Source organism: Seriola aureovittata, chromosome 19 (genome assembly GCF_021018895.1).
Source record: "Seriola aureovittata isolate HTS-2021-v1 ecotype China chromosome 19, ASM2101889v1, whole genome shotgun sequence".
Lineage (NCBI taxonomy): Eukaryota > Metazoa > Chordata > Actinopteri > Carangiformes > Carangidae > Seriola > Seriola aureovittata.
Window position 1 is genome coordinate 2163706 of NC_079382.1, and position 18272 is coordinate 2181977.

General features: G+C 40.4%; 2 protein-coding genes across 3 annotated transcripts in view; both read left to right on the top strand.

The window, feature by feature from the left end:
• The window catches only part of LOC130187474 (rho guanine nucleotide exchange factor TIAM2), a 42235-nt gene extending 38958 nt beyond the window's left edge, over window positions 1–3277 (top strand). For both annotated transcript variants that reach the window (XM_056405124.1, XM_056405123.1), the window contains exons 24-25: window positions 63–150; window positions 1204–3277. In XM_056405124.1, the coding sequence (XP_056261099.1) occupies window positions 63–150; window positions 1204–1768 (653 nt within the window). In that variant the 3' untranslated portion in view covers window positions 1769–3277. The remainder of the gene's footprint in view (window positions 1–62; window positions 151–1203) is intronic.
• Window positions 3278–9997: 6720 nt separating this feature from the next.
• LOC130187493 (claudin-20-like) lies at window positions 9998–16972 on the top strand. The gene is made up of 2 exons (XM_056405164.1): window positions 9998–12262; window positions 12652–16972. The coding sequence occupies exon 2, from the start codon at window positions 12750–12752 to the stop codon at window positions 13587–13589; it is 840 nt and encodes a 279-aa protein (XP_056261139.1). The 5' UTR covers window positions 9998–12262; window positions 12652–12749; the 3' UTR covers window positions 13590–16972.
• Window positions 16973–18272: the final 1300 nt, after the last annotated feature.

The following is an 18272-nucleotide window of genomic DNA, read 5'->3' on the forward strand; positions in this document are numbered from 1 at the left end:
CGCTGTGCTGCAGCTGCACTCTGATCCTTGGACCTGACAAACTGAACTGTGTGTGTTTTTAGGCTCGGAGAACCCATGTGTGTGGGAGCTGGTTCACAGCCGGTCCGAGGTGGAGGGACGACCGGAGACGGTGTTTCAGCTCTGCAGCAGGTGAAAACATCCTCATCAACTCACATTCATTTAGTTTGATCACAGCGAGCTTCATTAGTTCAGCTGTTAATGGATATGAGAGATAAAACCAGCAGAGAGCTGTGGACACAGACCTGCACAATTCATCATCGTATTTACAGATGATCACACAACTATTATTATTATTATCATTATTATTATTATTGACTGAAGAACACTCACATTTCATTGCAGTAAAATACAAAAATGTGTTTATTTTTAATTTTTGAATTTTAATTGCATGTTTTAATTTAAATATTTTATGTACTGTGTGTGTGTGTGTGTGTGTGTGTGTGTGTGTGTCAGTTTTAAACCATAGTGAGGACCAGTCCTCACTTCTTCACTGGACTGTTTGAGGTTTTAGACTCAGTTTCAGGGTTGAAGCCAGAGTCGATTCGGTGAATGTTAGATAAGCCGTTTAAAAGATTAACCAACTGATAGAATATTATGGCTGAATCGATGAGCTGTTCGAAAGAAAAATGATTCACAATTATTTAGATAATCGATTAATCGCTTCTGTGACGACAGTGAATCATTCTCAGGTTTCAGATTCTACAATGGCAGAACTCACTGCTCCTGTTTGTCATATACATGAATAAACTGAACATCTTTGGCTTCTGGACTTTTGGTTCAGACAAAACAAGACATTTGATGTCACCTTTGATCTTGTGAAGTTGTGACTTGACATTTTCTCTGTTTTTTTGACATTTCATAAATCAAACTTTTAATTAGTTAATCAAGAAAATTATAAGCAGATTAATAGACAATGAAAATAATCATTAGTTGCAGTCCTAAAGAAAGTTAATCTAATCTTAATCTTAATTTGTTTTTGGTCTTTTCTTAAGGAAAAATTCTAAACTCTGGTTCCAGCTTCTCCTGTGTGAGGGTCTTGTTTCTGTTTTCAATCTCAGTAAACTGAATATCGTCAGATTTTGGACAAAGCTAGACATTTGAAAGTTTCACCTGCAGCTCTGGGAGTTTTCGTTAGTTACGGCGCTCAGTTTTGACCCTTCCTGACTTTTTGTTTTGTTTTAGTGGCTTGGAAACGAAGGCCAGCATGCTGCGAGCCCTGCGCTCCCTCCTCAGAGACCGAGCACCCGTCGGCTCCCTGAGGAGGACCAGGCTGTCAACGGCTGAGAGGAGCAGCTCCTGGAGGAGGAGGCAGCAGAGGAGTCGCATCGACACCCAGAGGATGACTCATCACCAGCCGGAGGAGAGCTGCAGACCTGAAGGCAGGTTCCTCCTGGGAGAAACCTGCTCGGAGCCTCTGCTGCCCAGCCGTGCTGCATCCGACTCTTCTGGGAAGAGGACCAGACTCTGCTCCCTGACCAGCGATCTCGAAGCTCAGCTGCAGAGGCTGAACTTCAGAGAGGAGGAGGCAGAACGAGGAGCCACGTCTCCAAGTGAAGACCTAAGGACCACGGAGGAGAGACGGAGCTCCAGCCTGAGGCGAAGCCCCGGAGGAGAACTGCTGGACCTCAGCAGCCTGCTGGAGAGAGACTACAGTGTTCAGAGCATGACCTCCATGATTAACGAAGACTGTTTCTATGACACCATGTTAGGGATTCAGAAGGCTGCTGTTCCCTCACTACAGGGCTAAAGCTAAAGTGCTAGGAGACTGAAGAGCTGATCTACCAAACTCCTCCAGCCAGGGAGAGTGAAACTAAACTCCAGATGCTGATCCTGGAAACTGAGCTAAAATGAGACCTGCAGAGTGCTTCTTACTCCTGTCTTCGTTTACCTGAAGGCTCTCACACCTGGACGGGGAGGTGATCACATGTCAACTCATCATACTGATCGATTCATACAGAGGTGGACACCACTACGCTGCTGAAGGTTGAATTCATTCCCACTGCTGGAAATTAAATCTTTTGGACAAAACTCCCATCTCTTCAACTTCTTTAAGACCTGGAAAATCTCCACAAAAACTGGGATTACATGACTTTTGGCATTCCCAAGGCAGGCGTCTGATTGGCTGTTACAACACCTGCATCTAGGAAACACACCTTCAGTTTGGATCCTGCAAATAACTTTTCCACTCATTTTTTTAACAAATGGAAGACAAACTTCCAGTAGTCTTTCCCAGTTAAGGTGAAAAATGAACAGAAACCAATATCAGGGCCACTGTCAGGGGAAAAAATGGAAATTGAATCAAAATAATTTGAGGAAAATATCCAAATGTAAAATTTGTAATATTACAAGGAAAAATGTTCGATTTTCTAACAGCGACGTTGTAATATTACAAGCTGTTTATTTCAATACTCTAGAACAGACTGACTGTGACTTTATTTTCATAATATCAAGGCCTTTTTTCCTAAAATTACACCATTATTCTGTTTATTTTTATTTCAAATATCGACCATTGGAATGATTGAACACCAGCTCAGTGACAAACCACAAACCTCCAGAACATTTTCAGGGACGACAGTATGAAATCATGAATCATCTTTTCCAAGAAGACAGCGGCACATTTACTGACATTTAAAGATCCAACTATATTTACATTTTTTTCTCTTTGTACTTTTGAAATCACACTGTGGATTTAACATTTTTTTAAAGGAACTCAAACATCTGGAACTCAATTTTTTTTTAACTACTACAGCTCTCTGTCTGATGGATCTAGAAAAACTTTCTATTTGATATTTCTTGTATATTTCTGAAGCAGGAGGAACCAGACGAATGTTGGACTTGTGTTTTTACCCTCACCTGCCTGAACTCATCATAATTTTTCAGAGTCATCTCTTGTAAATGTTTTTTTCTCTGTACAGTTTATTTGTTCATTTGTAGTTTTCTGTGTAACAGATATTTTCTTTCTTTGTTCTTGACAAAAGCAGTTTGCAGTAAATATCTGGATCTGCTGGATTGGATCAAAGCCTTTGTATATCTGGCAGATTGGATTATTGTATTTATATTTTTTTGTCAAGTTTGTTTTGTGTATTTCAGTTTTGTGACTGAAGATGTAGAAAGACAACTGTTTCATTTTAAATGAACTTTTCATGTTATTTTTTGAACTGTTAAAGTATTTGGTAATTTATTTTCTTAAATATTTGTGTACAACTTTTTAATGACTTGATGCTGTTAAAGTCCAATAAATGGAAAAATATTTTAATTTGATTTATTGATCTTAACGTTAACTTTTTGTCTTGGTCTTGTACAGTCACGTGGAAGTAATAGAAGTGCCACATTTACGCTTATGAGAATAGTTCAACATTTTTTTAAATACTCTTATGCCTCTTTCTTTCAGATGTTCAGATCTCTGTTAAGTCCTGACCTGGAGTCAGAGCATAGTTAGCCTAGCTTAGCATAAAGACTGGAAGCGGAAGGAAGCCACCTGGCAAAAGAGTAAAGGTGTGTTCTGATAGACAGCTGGACTATTTGTGCAGTCATTGTTCTTTTCCCCAAAACCAGCTAATAATACCAACAGTACAGACATTAGGTAGTTAGCCGTAAGCTATCTGGAAACTCCAATAGTGACATGTGCTCAACTCGGCCTCAGATAATGTCAGAAAGGTTGCTTCACTTACCATCAGTCCCTCTCCTGTTTCCTCTCGTCTTGGTGTATTTATGACAGCTTTGTGTCTTCGTCTCAGTTTTTTCTGCTGGGGGGGTCATTTTCATCTGACTGCACCCATTTGTGTTTTTCCATTTATTGGGAATTTTACCTTTTCCCTAGCTGTGATTTTTTATTTTTGGATCCTACGCACCTATTACTAAAACTTAGAGGTGTGCAAGGACATTTTTTGAAATCACCATTTACTTAAAATTTTAACTTGCACTCTGTCTTAACACAGTTCCATCAATTCATGGTTTCCCTCATCCACGCCTATAAGAATAGCTCAAGTTGTCGTCAGAAGTTAAATGAATGAATGATAAACATAGTTTAGTAGTTCCAAACTTTGCCGCTTTGTGAAATTGCCCAACATTCTGCTGTAAAGCTGGGAGTCTATGGATGTTGACTCACTTTTGGAGCCAGCCTCAAGTGGCCATTCAAGGAACTGCAGTTTTTGGCACTTGTGTATTAGCTTCATTTTTAGGGTGGTTGCTGCTTGTGAATTCCTCCTCCACAGTCGTGTTCTTGTTAAACAGATGCTGTTTTCTTTCTTTCACTTCTTCATTTTGTTCAGCCACAGATCATATGCAGATAGAGTCCACGGTCAGAGTCTTTCCTACTGATGTGTAGCAGGTTTAACATGTTAGCATGCCTGTTCAGTCTTTTCTTCATTGTGACATCTGAGCAGCGAGTCTCTTTGTTCTCCTCAGACTAAAAACAATGGGTAAAAAAAAATGAAAAGAACAATGTAGGAGTTCATTCTTTTCTCACAGAGGAACATTAAGATTGTTTGGCTTTGATAATATGGTCTTTTATTTATTTCAGTCTGATTTCACTTCAGTGTCCCAGAAGACTCTAAATCTTCTGTTCTGGAGACTGAGCAAATTAAATTTTTAAAAAGGAAAGAAAAAAAAGTGTGTGTCTGATGCTGAGTCACTCCAGCTCTTGTTGCCACAGTTACTGCTGGATAGAGGAGAAAGAACCCCCTTTATAACACATTCATACACATATAACAGACATGTCTCTACTTCATCTTTATTTACAGCTGGAAAGCAAGACACACCAATAATTTTTATCATGAAATGTATCATAATAGTAACTGTTATCACATTGACTGTAATTTAATACCTATTTGATGACCGTTTTGTCCAAAGTGTACAAGCGTGATGCTCGCTTGGAGTCTCAGTGGAGGTGATACCAAAAAATGTATCAGGTACCAGGTACTATCCACAACTTTTGTCCAATGGAAAACCAAAAAAGGCGAATAAAGTCAAGTTGAGCTGGTACCATGCAGGTGAACATTTTAGGACCATAAATAATACCAAACTATGACCTGACCGTAAATAAGATGAATCATCAATGGCAGATCGAGTATCAGTTTTCCATCCATCCATTTTCTTCCACTTATCAGTGGCTGGGTAGAGGTGGCAGCAGGCTAAACAGGAGGTTTCAGACATCCGGCAACACTTTCCAGCTCCTCCTGGGGGATCCCAAGGTGTTCCCAGGCCATATAGGATATGTAATCCCTCCATGAATATCCCAATATAAGTTTTCCATGAACCATTATCGACATTTTTATGTTAGGATGAATAATCCAGCTGGTTCAAAATCAGCTCTACACCATTTTACTCCTGTGGGAGAAACCGTGTGCATGCATCGGTTTCCTCCGGCTTCCTCCCACAGTTCATTCACATGCAGGTTAACTGGTCTAAATTACTTACTGATGTACCCCACCTCTCGCCGAATATCAGCTGAGATTGATTCCTGCCCCCTTGTGACCCTCGAAGTATGAGTGGTGTAGCTGATGGATAAAACTATGATAAGTCAAAATTATTGTATATGTACAGGTTTTTAGAATAACTGATCATGCATCATACAAAGGGCTGAATTATCGTACAGATACAATAATAAAGCACATCTGTGGTTAACATGCATCTCCAGATGTATTAGGATTTACGTTGTTATCCACAATTTAAATAGTACAGTCTAAAAGTGTCCTGAGATAACTTCTGTTATGATTAAGCGCTGTTTAAATAAAATTGAATTGAATAGAACATTCATGTTTCAGTGTGATCTATAAGCAGGAAAACTTCAGCTTTCACCGGGAGGCCAGATGTTCTTGTTTGAGGGCCAGATTTGGCCCACGGGCGGCAGTTTGACCAACCACTGTCCGACACAAGCAGTGTGTTGTGTTTGCAGAGCAGGAATGTGCTGAACTAGACCTCATCTGCTTTAAACACACACACCTGACTGTGACCTCTGACCCAGTGTGTTTTCATTCATGGACCTGTGTATGTGTGAGTGTGTGTGTGTGTGTGTGTGTGTGTGTGTGTGTGTGTGTGTGTGTGTGTCCTCAAAGGAACTGTAGGATGATGAACACATCACATCTCCGTCTCCTGGTGAGTTTTGAGTTTCTGATTTTACTCTTGTTCTTTCTTTTTTAAGGTTCAAGTTCACGCTTTTCAACTCTGCCATAAAACAATATTCACACGTCACATTTAAAAATAAATAGGAAGGAAATAGAGACTGAAGTTTGACTTATAGCTACACTTTGTCCTGCATATCCATTGTACAATGGTAGCAATATAATATACTGTAATACACTGTACATTACTGTCTGGCTGTTGAATTATGTGTGTTAGTCACAAAACTGGCTCTGACCTGTTTGTCTTGATTGACAATGGAAAAAAAATATTACTTTTTGAAATCTAAAATATTGAGTGACAGAAAGTACCTGTAATAGACGTAATAGAAGTTATTATGAAAAGGATGACATAATACAGTGAACTGAGTTTTACAATATATTTGATCATCTCTTTATATGTTTTGTCCATTTTTATTCCTGTTTCTTTAACTCATAATATTGCATTTATTTAATTAATATTGAAGACTCAACCAGGAGTAAATTATTTTAAGTCATACAAATTATTAACTCAACAAGTCACTATTCTCAGATTAAAAATTCATGCAAAAAAAAAAAGAAAGAGAATCCTAATTGTAAATCTAAATTTATTTCTTTATCATTTTTCTCCTCCAGGTATTTAGTGGGATCTGAAACATGTTTAGCATTAATGATTTTATCCACACACTGCCCACTGCTCTGAAGCCCAAGTCACACACACACATACAGTATATATATGTATGTATATATGACTTTCAATTTACTGACTCAACCCATACTCAACAGTAAATGACGTATTTCCTCCTCTTGATTTCATGTCATTTGGTGTGTTGCATTCAGTCAACTGGAAGTTTGAAGACAACAACAAAGTTTGAGTTTTTATGACAAGAGTTTGTTAACCTGTAAAATACCTTCCAGGGCTTTCAAATATGACACAAAATACCTGATATACAGTATATATATATATATATATATATATATATATATATATATGCACACATCTCACTCCACAATCAAACTAAAAACCACATGAACACTAAGTGATCCACAGTGAGAGTGTGAAGCTACATGAGACAGGACAAACAGCATGAAGGAGATAATTTATATTAAAAACAGATTTTTTCTCCATCATTGCTCTGAGTTCTCCTGGTGTGAATATGTGGCTGTAACAGGAAAAATGTGTGTGTGTGTGTGTGTGTGTGTGTATGTGTTCAGCTGAGATAAAGCGGTTCATTTATATTCCTGTCCCTCTGCTGATTGATGGCTAATGGAGCCTCGGGGGTGGGTGTGGGGGTGGGTGTGGGTGTGGGGGTGGGGGTGGGGGTGGCGGTGGCGGGGGGTGGGGGTGGTGGTGGTGGGGTGGGTTGTTTCTGCCAGATGGTTTGATTCAGCTCCAAACTATTATCACTGAGGCTGTGGGGTCAGAGGTCATGCCGTCTGCTTCTATGTGAAGCTAATTTGTGCCACACTGGATTAAAGACTGAAGGATCACAGGCCTCTGTGGACACAGTCGTAATCCGTGTTAAAGAATTTGTACGTTAACACAAAACGTCTTGTTCTTCTGTAACATTTCATCCAATATGTCTTGAAATCCATGCAAATTAAAGCTAACTCTTCTTGTCGGCCACCAGCTTCTCACTGTGTCCTTTCACGTCAAAATTAAAAAGTTAAAACATCCTAAAATGAATCTGCTCAGATAGAGTGAGCTGGTTTATCACATCTCCTCGCCTTCAACTAGAGTCAGTAATCAAACAGATCTGACCTGATCAGATCTGAGTTTTTTATTAACTCACCCATTTTGCAAATATATACAGTATGTATATATGTATAATAAATAAGTGCCACTATTGTCAGTGGAGAGAACATCAGATAAATGATTCAAATATAAACAATCAATTCAGTTCATTCAATTACATTTTATTTGTATAGCTCCAAATCACAACATACATTATCTCAAGGCCACTGCAAGATAAGGTCAAGACCTTACAATATTATATAAATATATAATATACAAATATATATTATATAATATACACAATATAAACAACAGCACTCACACTCACGCTGAACATTTCAGTTTACTCAGGATTTACTGCCTCAGAAGATTCATGGACAAAACTGTGTAATTTTAGCGTCTTTTGCTGTAGATATTTTTTTTTAGATGTAATGTCTTTAGAAAATAATTAGAAAATTAAGAAAAATATAAAAACATTGAATTGAATAGAGAATGAACAAAGCATGTTGTTTTAATAAACTTGTATAGATTTAGTAAATAAATATATATCATAAACAAATATGGTTGCAACATGATATACAATATATATATAAAAATTCATCATATGCTATAGATATTTCTAATAAATGTACATATACAAAGTTTTACCATGGGTATTTCATATATATATATATATATATATACTTATATCTTAATTTATCCAGTCTTTATATACGTCATAATAATATATCCCTTTATAGGTAACATATATGGCAACATCACTCCTGACATAGGGACATATATATTACATGTCTGTATGGTTAATCATCTTTTAGAGAAACTGATGGTTACCTCTGTGACACAAACTGAGACTTGTCAAATTACCAGCGTAAAAAGACAAAAAACACAACCTCCAAACCAGGACACTGAGGTGGAGAGATAAACTAAAGACACCGCTGCTGAAATAAAACATAAACTGAACACATTAAACCAGATCAGAGGACGATATGTAAGAGAGGAAATGTCTGATAGAAATGTTCTCAGTTCGTCCTCTGTGCTCTGCGGCAGCAGGACGTGTGTTTCCATTCAGACTGCGAAGGCCTGCGGGCGTCGAGTCAAACCTCCAGAGTCTGGTTCTAATAGACCGCCACCTCGTTCCACATCACTGAACGACCCACAGAGCAGCTGGATACTAACACACTCTTCAGTATGTGGGACAAACACTGCCACCGCGACCAGAGCAGCTCTGAACACTGCAGCAGCCCGACATGAGTTATTATACACGCGACTTAAAGAGGCACACCGCTGCTTTTACATGTCTGAGCACATTAATAACACACAGACCATTAATAAGTTAACAAAAACAATAAGTTCATAACAACAATTCTGACAGTTCACTGTTTGTTTCAAACGCGCAGATTTCCTGTTTTTCTGTTTTAAATCAGAGTAAATATATTTGTACATTTGTTGACATTTTCTAGACTTTAAGCTTTAACCAGTTTAGTTTTTCCCAGATCAGATTTATTCCCCTGTATTATAAATTATTTTTTTTTAAACATTAAACATCAAACATTATTCTTATTATAATAGATGAAACAGACGAAACAGTTGATGCATTCAAGGATGCTCTGACATTCGGCTGCTGAAAGCTTAAGAATCAACCAAAGTTACAGTTCACGTTTGCTTATTTGTTGTTTTCTGGATTAAATTTTCCTAATGAATTTAAGTCAGTTCTCAGATGTCAGAGAGTCTTTTATCTTAATATCAAAAATGCTGCTGGAAATGCTTCTTAGGATATTTGGACTTTTTGTTACATTACACACTTTTGTGCAAAGTCATTTACAATAAGCGTCCATAGAAACCAAGAAGTCAAGACCAAAATGACATCAAAAATGAATGTATATAATGTGTTCAGTACAAGTGGTCAGATCTTTTTATTATTTATTATTTTCAAATGTTTCATATGAAAAGAAGTAGACATCAACTAAATTAACCCGATTGAGACAACGCAGATTTAAAATACTGTGTCCGATCTTTTATTGTCAGTTTAGTCTCTCTGTTTTTAAGTACATATTTAACTACCTACATGTTTTTATTTGTTTTTTGTATCATTTTAATTGTGTTTTATACTGTTGATCTTGGTTTACTTGCATCACCAATTACAATCACAATTATTATTATTATTTTTATGTTTTCACTCTGTCTGTTTGTCTGTTTGTCAGCTGGTCTGCACAAAAAGCGCTGAACCGATTTGCATTTTCTCAAATTTGGTGGGGCAGAACCCATTAAATTCTGGGGCAGATCCGGATCACTTACTATGAATTCGATTTTTTTTTCTCCGCAGTCTGGTGCGTGTTGTTTGACACTGGCCTTGGCAGAGGCCTGCACTTTACTATCAGCCATTTTAATCAGGCTGCAATGTTTCACGTTTTTACCGGCTGCAGCAGCTCCTGAGTAACACTGACGGGTTTTTGGTATGGAGTCTGGAGTGTGCCACCACAATTATTATTTTCAACAATGAGCAATTAATGAACTGATGCATTTATAAAGCACAAATTAATAAATTGTTCTTTTAAATTATGTATTAAAAATAACAAAAGAGTCCATCAGAGCTCATGCAGAAACTCTGTGGCTTGGTTAATGCAACCTTTACATGTAACTTTAATTAAACAATTTAAAATTGTTTCTTTAAGCATATCAATTTTTTTATGGATCATAAACAAACACAGAAAATTGCTATAATTAGTGTGGAGGCACACTCTAGACTCCATACTTGGACTGTTTTATTCTTCTTTTGTTTTTGTGCGTGTTTTATCTAGTTTTATTTATTTCTATTTCATTTTTCATTTATTTCAGTGTTTTTCAACCTAGAGTCAAGGCCTCCCCATGTGTCAAGATAAATCTTAAGAGGTACAGGATTGTTGAAGGGATGAGAAATATACATACACAAAATAATATCTTTTTTTTTTTTTTTACAACTTTAATCAAATATTTGCAGTAATTTCCAGATCTTTAGGCCAGAAAACACTCCTCAGATGTAACAACCTGAGAAGGTAAAGTCACTCTTTGGTTGAATTGCTCATAACTAATAACTGTCCATAACCTGTAATGTTGTCACAGGTAAAAATGTCTTCATTTTATGGGGCCAAAAGTCAAAAACACTGGGAACTGTTGTTTTATCTGCCCACAGTTCAGAACCTCCATTAGAAATCTGCCCACATTTAACCTACAGTAAGTCCTGGTTTGCCGTTCATGATGACGTCATTGCTCTGCATCTCTGGTGGGAAACTGAGTCGTCTCAACTGTGTTTTTATTTGTTATGAGTTTTTATATCAACACAACAACATTAATTAAGTGTGATGATGGTTGAAATGACGCCAACAGCGTCTTAAATGTTGCATTTTCCCATAGAGGAGCTGGTCGGTGAAACCGAGGGAGAAAATGTGTGTTTATTGTTTCCAGTTTGGTGGAAGCAGCTCGTGTCTGTGCAGGTCTGAGGCTGATAAGACAGAGACTGGAGGATTATGGTAATAATAGGCTGCCACTGACTGACTGCTGGGTCCCATCACTACAGAATGGGTGGGTGGGCTGCGGACGCTTATCACTGTGTTGCAGTGGGCGATTCTTCACACAGTCACATGATGGGCGACACCTTGATTCACACTGCAGCCGGACAAAGAACAGCTCAGCGGTTTTATCACCAAACGAAGACGAAATGACGAACCGATGGCGCATGTTGATTGTTTTAAAAGCACGAATGATCCTGTCAGTCGTCTGAAAGCGAAACGCTCTGACCAGCAGATATTATCAGTAATAATCGGTAATGAGCTTTTACCTTCATGCTTATTGTCATTTTCAAGAGGTAGTGCTGCATTTTACAAATGCTCATAAAACTCTTTCAGTGGCTGTAGTTCAGCAATCCAGGGCACAAAAACTAAATCTAACCAGTGTCATCCAAAGAAAAGGATTAAAACAATCATTTTCAGGTAAACGGCTGCTTTCATGTGGTCGAAAGCGACAAAGAAAACCATTTCTGCGGTGTTGTGAGAGTGTCGTACTCCGCCATCAACTCATCAGATAAGAACGCTGCTCTGCGGCTCCTTCAGCAAGAGCCGGTGACCTTCAGGTTAGAAACAAAAACCTGTTTCCTGAACCAGACTCCGGTCAGTTTTGTTTGTATGAAGGTTTCTTCCATTCACAATGAAATTGCAGGGTGAAAAAAAAAAAGAAAGAAAGAAAGAACGCATGGTGCATCTTTTCCAGGATGCAGAATGGGACGAAACTGTATGTACAGTTGCCAAGGAGACGGCAGGCAGAGGGGTAGTTAGAGGCTGTTAACCCACACACCCTGTGTTTTCATTCACACCGCTTCTTCTCTGCTCCGTCCTCAGCAATCACTTCAAGAGACGCTGCCGAAGACACAACGCAGGTAAGGCTCCAGTTTTCATACAACTTCACCGACAATTCATTTCTCCTCTTGCAGCAGATGTGCAACTCCATTAAGAGATTGGGGTTGAATAAATGAGAAGAAATAACTTCACTGTGACAGAGCTTTAGTTTTGGCTCTGCAGTCATGTTTCTTGCAGTGGGAAAAAAAAAGCTCAGGAGGAGTGGAGCCAAGGGACGCTGCAGCTTTAAATGGACATAATTGAGTGTCAATGATCACCACATCAGCTGCAGAGTAACTAATGCAGGCAATCATCGAGCGCACCCCCCCCCAAAACAGAAATCAAAAAAGGCATTCCCATCAGCAGCCTCAGCTGTGCGTCCGTCACGCTCCCATGCTCACTTCAATTCTCATTTCTCCTCTGGTTGCAGCCCGCTGGAGCCTGTGTTGAGGAATTATCTGCTGTCAGGACCCGCCCGGGACGCCACAGCGCCAACAGGGACCGGAGCTGGACAGGGGGGGCTGAGCCATGCTGTCTACCGCCGTTCAGATCCTGGCGTTCGCTCTGGCGCTCCTGGGCGTCCTCGGTGCCACTGTAGCCACTCTGCTGCCCAACTGGAAGGTGAGCATCAACGTCTGGTCCAACATCATGACCCCCATCTCGCAGATGCAGGGTCTGTGGATGGACTGCGTCTGGTACACCTCCGGCGTCTTCAGCTGCACCATGAAGAACTCGGTGCTGTCGCTGCCGGCTTATCTGCAGACCACACGGGCCGCTATGGTTCTGTCCTGCATGGTGGCAGCGTTTGGACTATGCCTCGCCTCGCTGGGGCTCAAATGTACCCGCTGGGGGGGCAGCCACCGAGCGAAGGGGCATACAGCCATCGCTGCAGGGGGCTGCTTCATCCTGGCCAGCTTCCTCTGCCTGGTCCCCGCGTCCTGGTTCACCAATGAAGTCATCACCACCTTCCTGACCACGGACCTGCCGGACAGCAGTAAATATCAGCCTGGAGGAGCTCTATGTGTCACGTTTATCTCGGCCGGCTTCCTCCTGGCTGGAGGGGTCATTTTTTGTTTGTCATGTCCCGGAAAAAGAACGAGACGACCGGACTACACTTCCTCCAGCAACCCTGACAGACCTGCGCTGTACCACGACGGGCAGCGGGGACGGGAGCCGCGGACGGAGCGAGAACAGCCAAAAAAAAGACAAAACAAAACTGTCCAGCTGCAGATGAAATGCAAAGTGAAGCAGAAGAAAGCTCTGCAGGAGAAACCTGAAAAGGACCAGGAGCAGAGGCTCTACTCGTCTCCTTCCAAACTCCCTCCAAAAGACATCAAGGACAGCTACAGCCTCCAGGAATATGTTTAATCCTCATGGCCGAGCGGTGAAATGTGGAGTTTTCAGCTGAGATTTTCTGGCTCATGGGAAGGGGGGAGGTCGGCTGGGGGAGGTGTGTTTGAGGGGGAATAATTACCAAATGTTGGGAGCGACAGATTGTGGATTCAGCCGAATGTCTCAAAAATGGAAAGACGAAAAGCAAAGAACATGGAAAAAAAAAAAAAAAAAGGTGCACAGGCACCAAACACTGTAAATCCTTTAAAAACTGCCTGCAAAACTGCGGCAGCTTTCCCATACCAAAGGTCTGAAGGCAAGAACAAAAAAAAGAGCACAACCTACTGATCATAAAAATAAATAAATAAATAAATAAGAAACACGGATCCGAGCTCTGACTGAAATTGAAAAGCCATCATTTTCCAGCTGTAGATGCTGTCTGCCTTCTGAGATGAACTCATGCTCATGCAGGGCCGGCCCAAAGCTTTCTGGGACCGTGAGCAAGATCTAAACTACCAACCCCCCCCACCCCACCCACCCAACCACACAAACGTAACGGCAAGAAAATATGATTACGATTTAAAACAATTGCTCAATAATGTGAATAAATAAAAAATATAGTAAATATTTAAGAAGCTGAACAAAAAGCAGAGGATGTTACAACTTATTTGTACACTTTTATAATTTTCTTAAAGCAAAGTTTGGTGTGCAGCCAACAAATCTCAAAAATAGTTTAGAGGTTCATACATGAAGGTGGAAACATATTTGTGATAAAATATTATAGACATTAACTTGTGCTATTAATTCCATTTACTGAAGAGGGACCATGATCAAAAACTGTGGCACCAGCGATTCGGAAATATTAACACCCAGTAACTGCCAGATGAAACTGTTATCTAACCAACTGAACCAACCAAACAAACGGCAGCTTTATACATGGACAAGCTAGGAAGAATAACATCAGTGTATTTGACTAGATGGCATCAGTTACGTTGGCGTAATTAGATATTTCAGTCCCATTGATTGAAACTAGCTAGCGGTTAAACTTAGGAAGGACTTTACAAGCATAGTGATGCTGCAACCCAGTCCAATGTTTGTTTTTAAGTTTAATTAATAAACTTTTATATTTTAAGTAATGAGAAATAATTGCTTATTCATCACTAGCCAAAATGTGACAATAGAAAATCTAATATACATATATAAAAATGATGTAAAAGACAAAGCATTAAAGCATTAAAACCTAAATAATAAAAAAAGAGGTTAATTTTAAAAAGTTCTGTAAGACCAGAGATATACTTGCTTTCAACTACACCTGCACACGACGGCTGCCTCACATATCCTGCGTCTGTCTGTGCGTTGGTTGTGCATGCACGTTAATGCAACACATTTACAAGATGCAATATTCACATGAGCGAGTTAATAGACCGAGTCCACAATTACCCTTAAGTGTACAACGTGAGCTAGCTACGACACGCTTGTCCAAATAAGTGGTGATGGATCGGTACCATCTTAGAAGTTGACATGGAAACCTGCAAAAGGAAACAAGCCAGAGATCAACAGGTTCATGCACGGCGGAAAATGCATCGGCGCCGTTGGGGATGGTGCCGATGGTGTGTTTGTCCACCAGTCATGACTCGCCTGAGCTAGCTACGCATTTTGCTAATCACTTTCCACAAAATAAAAAGTCTGGGTCGCCAGGTTTATGCAAATCCTGTAGGTGTATTGGGTCTGACCTCTCTGGTGTGCCCTCTAGAGGTATCCTCCAGTAACACACAAAGTACACAGGCATAGGTGAACAATTACGCTGTTACTGCAGCCAGTTGTCTACGCAAACCTGTGGTTGAAGGCAAGTATATCTGCAAGTATATGTTAGGTTCACTGCTGGTTTGTACTAAAATAAAATCCTAAATATCCTTGAGCATAGAATCCCAACTAGAAATCACATAACTCACCATCTTACGTTTTATCATACACTCCCTGATTTTGAAGTAAATTTCCTTCTGCTACAGTTTTGTTCAGCGGAACAACAAAACCTTGAAGTGCATCTTAAATTATGATAAAAATGATCGGGGGAAACTAAATGAGAGTTCTGTCGGTCGTGTCTGCCTTGGGCCGGCTCTGAAATCAACTGTGAATTTTGGGAAACCTTTCCGGCGTCTGTGCATGATGTCCGTGCTTTAGACGCCGCTTACAGCTTATACGTAGTGAAAGCTGCTGCTGTACAGATTGTGCCGGAAGCAATAAAAACATTGTTGAGCTTTTTATATTCACAGTGTAGTCGGAGACTAAAGGGGAATCCTGATCCCAAAGTGTCAGAATGACGGCGTCCGCTCCGTCTCTTCCTGACAGTCCGTGGAGAGGCGAGAGGTGCAGAGCAGCGTGGAGAGAGGTAATGATGCTCTTTGCTTTCCCATTATCCTCTCACCATGGTTGGATGCACACACCCCTCCACCACCCTGTTTCCAGCGTGAGGAGAAGGACATCAAGTCATTTTCGGGATGTGACTTAAAGCCTAATGGAGACCGGAGAGTCCATAGCATTGTGTGCGTTTGGCGGGCGAAGTGTCCTTTGAACCTGAGGTGAGCTGTCAATCTCACCTGCCAACGCTTGCTGGAAATAAAGACACTGGTGAACTGAACGCCCACGCTGCCTCTCAGGAAAAGCTTCAAACCTGGAAAAAGAAAAAAAAAAAAAATTGATTTATAGAAGAAAATCATGTCGATTCATCAGCACTGTGGCGACGTTTCACTGTCGAACGTGACAGTGACGTGTTAATGTAGGGAACAGGACACATTCAAGCACAAGCACCTAGAAAACTCAAACGATTTGGAAAAAAATCAAAGCACAGCTTGAAGACAAAAAAAAGCCTTATCAGAATAATTTATGTGCTTCTGTAGCTCAGTGTTGCTGTTTTTGCTGCTTATGGACTCAAACCTTTAAAAAACATGTTTTTGTTCTGGAAAATGTTAACGATAAGCAAGGTCACAGCCTTTTCTCAACCCAAAGCCTGAGCACTCGAATGTTTTTTAAGGTGCAACAGCTTAATTTGCCTAATATTCTATTTCCTGCATTGTTATATCCAAGTTACATGAAAAGACAAAACAAAACAGGTCACATATCATCATTTATGTCATTTGATAAAAAATGGCTATGCCTTTATGCTGATGTGTGAAAATCTGAGAATCCACATTAAACTTAAAAACACAGAAACCATGTGTTATTGACCTTGACATAAATTTTTACTGTGTTGTTTGTTTCCTTTTAGCCTGTCTTTATCAGCTCCTGTAAAAGAAAAGAAAAAAGAAGTATTTTTAGCTAGAGAAGTGAAAAATGCTGTATTCACTACATTCCTTCAGTTACTGGATTCACATAGCCAGACACACCTCCACAGAGCTGCGTCAGTGCTGAAGTGAAGTGCCACGGGGGGGGGGGGGGGGGGGGGGGGGGGGGGGGGGGGTCTCTGGCTTGTTTCTACCAATCAGCATCGCTGAGCCCAGGACGCAGTGAGGGTGGCCTTCCTTGCAATAGTGTCACGGGGAGCATTTGCATGGTGGGGAGGTGACCACTGTCATTTAAATGGCAAATTCCCTGCAAAAGTAAATGGCACAAAAATGTGTAACACGGGTTTTACTGATAATCGTTGCACTAGAGGTGAAGTCTGCCTTTACTTTATCTCACTGGTCTTGTTAAAACCACAGACAATTTGCTTCCTGTATGCAGCTTTCGGTCTTGCAGAAACGTATTAAACTGGTATCACAGAAGCTCATGTGAACTGAACCGTACTTTGGTAAAGTCAATGTCAATAATGCCACTGCCAGAGAAACACTAGAATTACTGCCTCTTGGTCGTACATCTCCCCCAGCCAGTCAAGTTTGCAGCTAACATCCATGTCTGTCCAGAGAAGACTTTGAAGGAATTTAATAAAAGGTATTTATCAATGTGACCTTGACCTTTGACCACCAAAATCTAATCAATTCAACCTCGAGTCCAAGGTTGTGTCCGAAATCACTCAGTCATTCACTGCTCCCTGCTCACTATCCAGGGAGTTCTAAGTGGAGGACTTTACTGCGCCACTTTTCTGTCTTTCAGCGTGAGCACAGTGCACGATGGCATGTATGGCTTGGTTAGCGACCACCGGTTGTACACTACTTTTCGTGATGCATTGTTTGATTGTACAGCTGTGAACACAGTCCACGAAGGTGTGGTGTACGTGACCGTCGTAGAATGCGAAGGCTGAACTGAAATGAGACGGTCTGGTTCACGGAGGATTTTCGTTCAGAGTCAGCAGCTGTGCCCGCCCTTAGTGTCGCCTCGCAAAGCGTTGCTCCTGTCACCTAGCAACCTTGACAACACGTAGCTTTTTCTCCGCAAAAACTTGAAGACCCTTGGTTTTAACAGTTGCACCGTTAGCTGTTGAACTGAGCCGAAACACAAAACTCACACTTACAAGTGTAATCCTCGGGTTCTTTGTCGGTGTTGTTTGCTGTCATGACTGGCATGTGATGAATCTTGTGATTGGCTGGGCAACAAAGGATCCACTCATCGTAATCCTTCATTGCCCAGGAAAAGAAGGAAGCATTTCTGCCACATTTGACAGAGCCTTCGAAATGAGTCAGCCTAGTTGTGCCACTAATCCGTCTTCAAATACAGCTACTACAAAATGGTGAATGGCGTTCATGAGATATCGCATTCACAAGAATAGGACATACGAAAAGACGT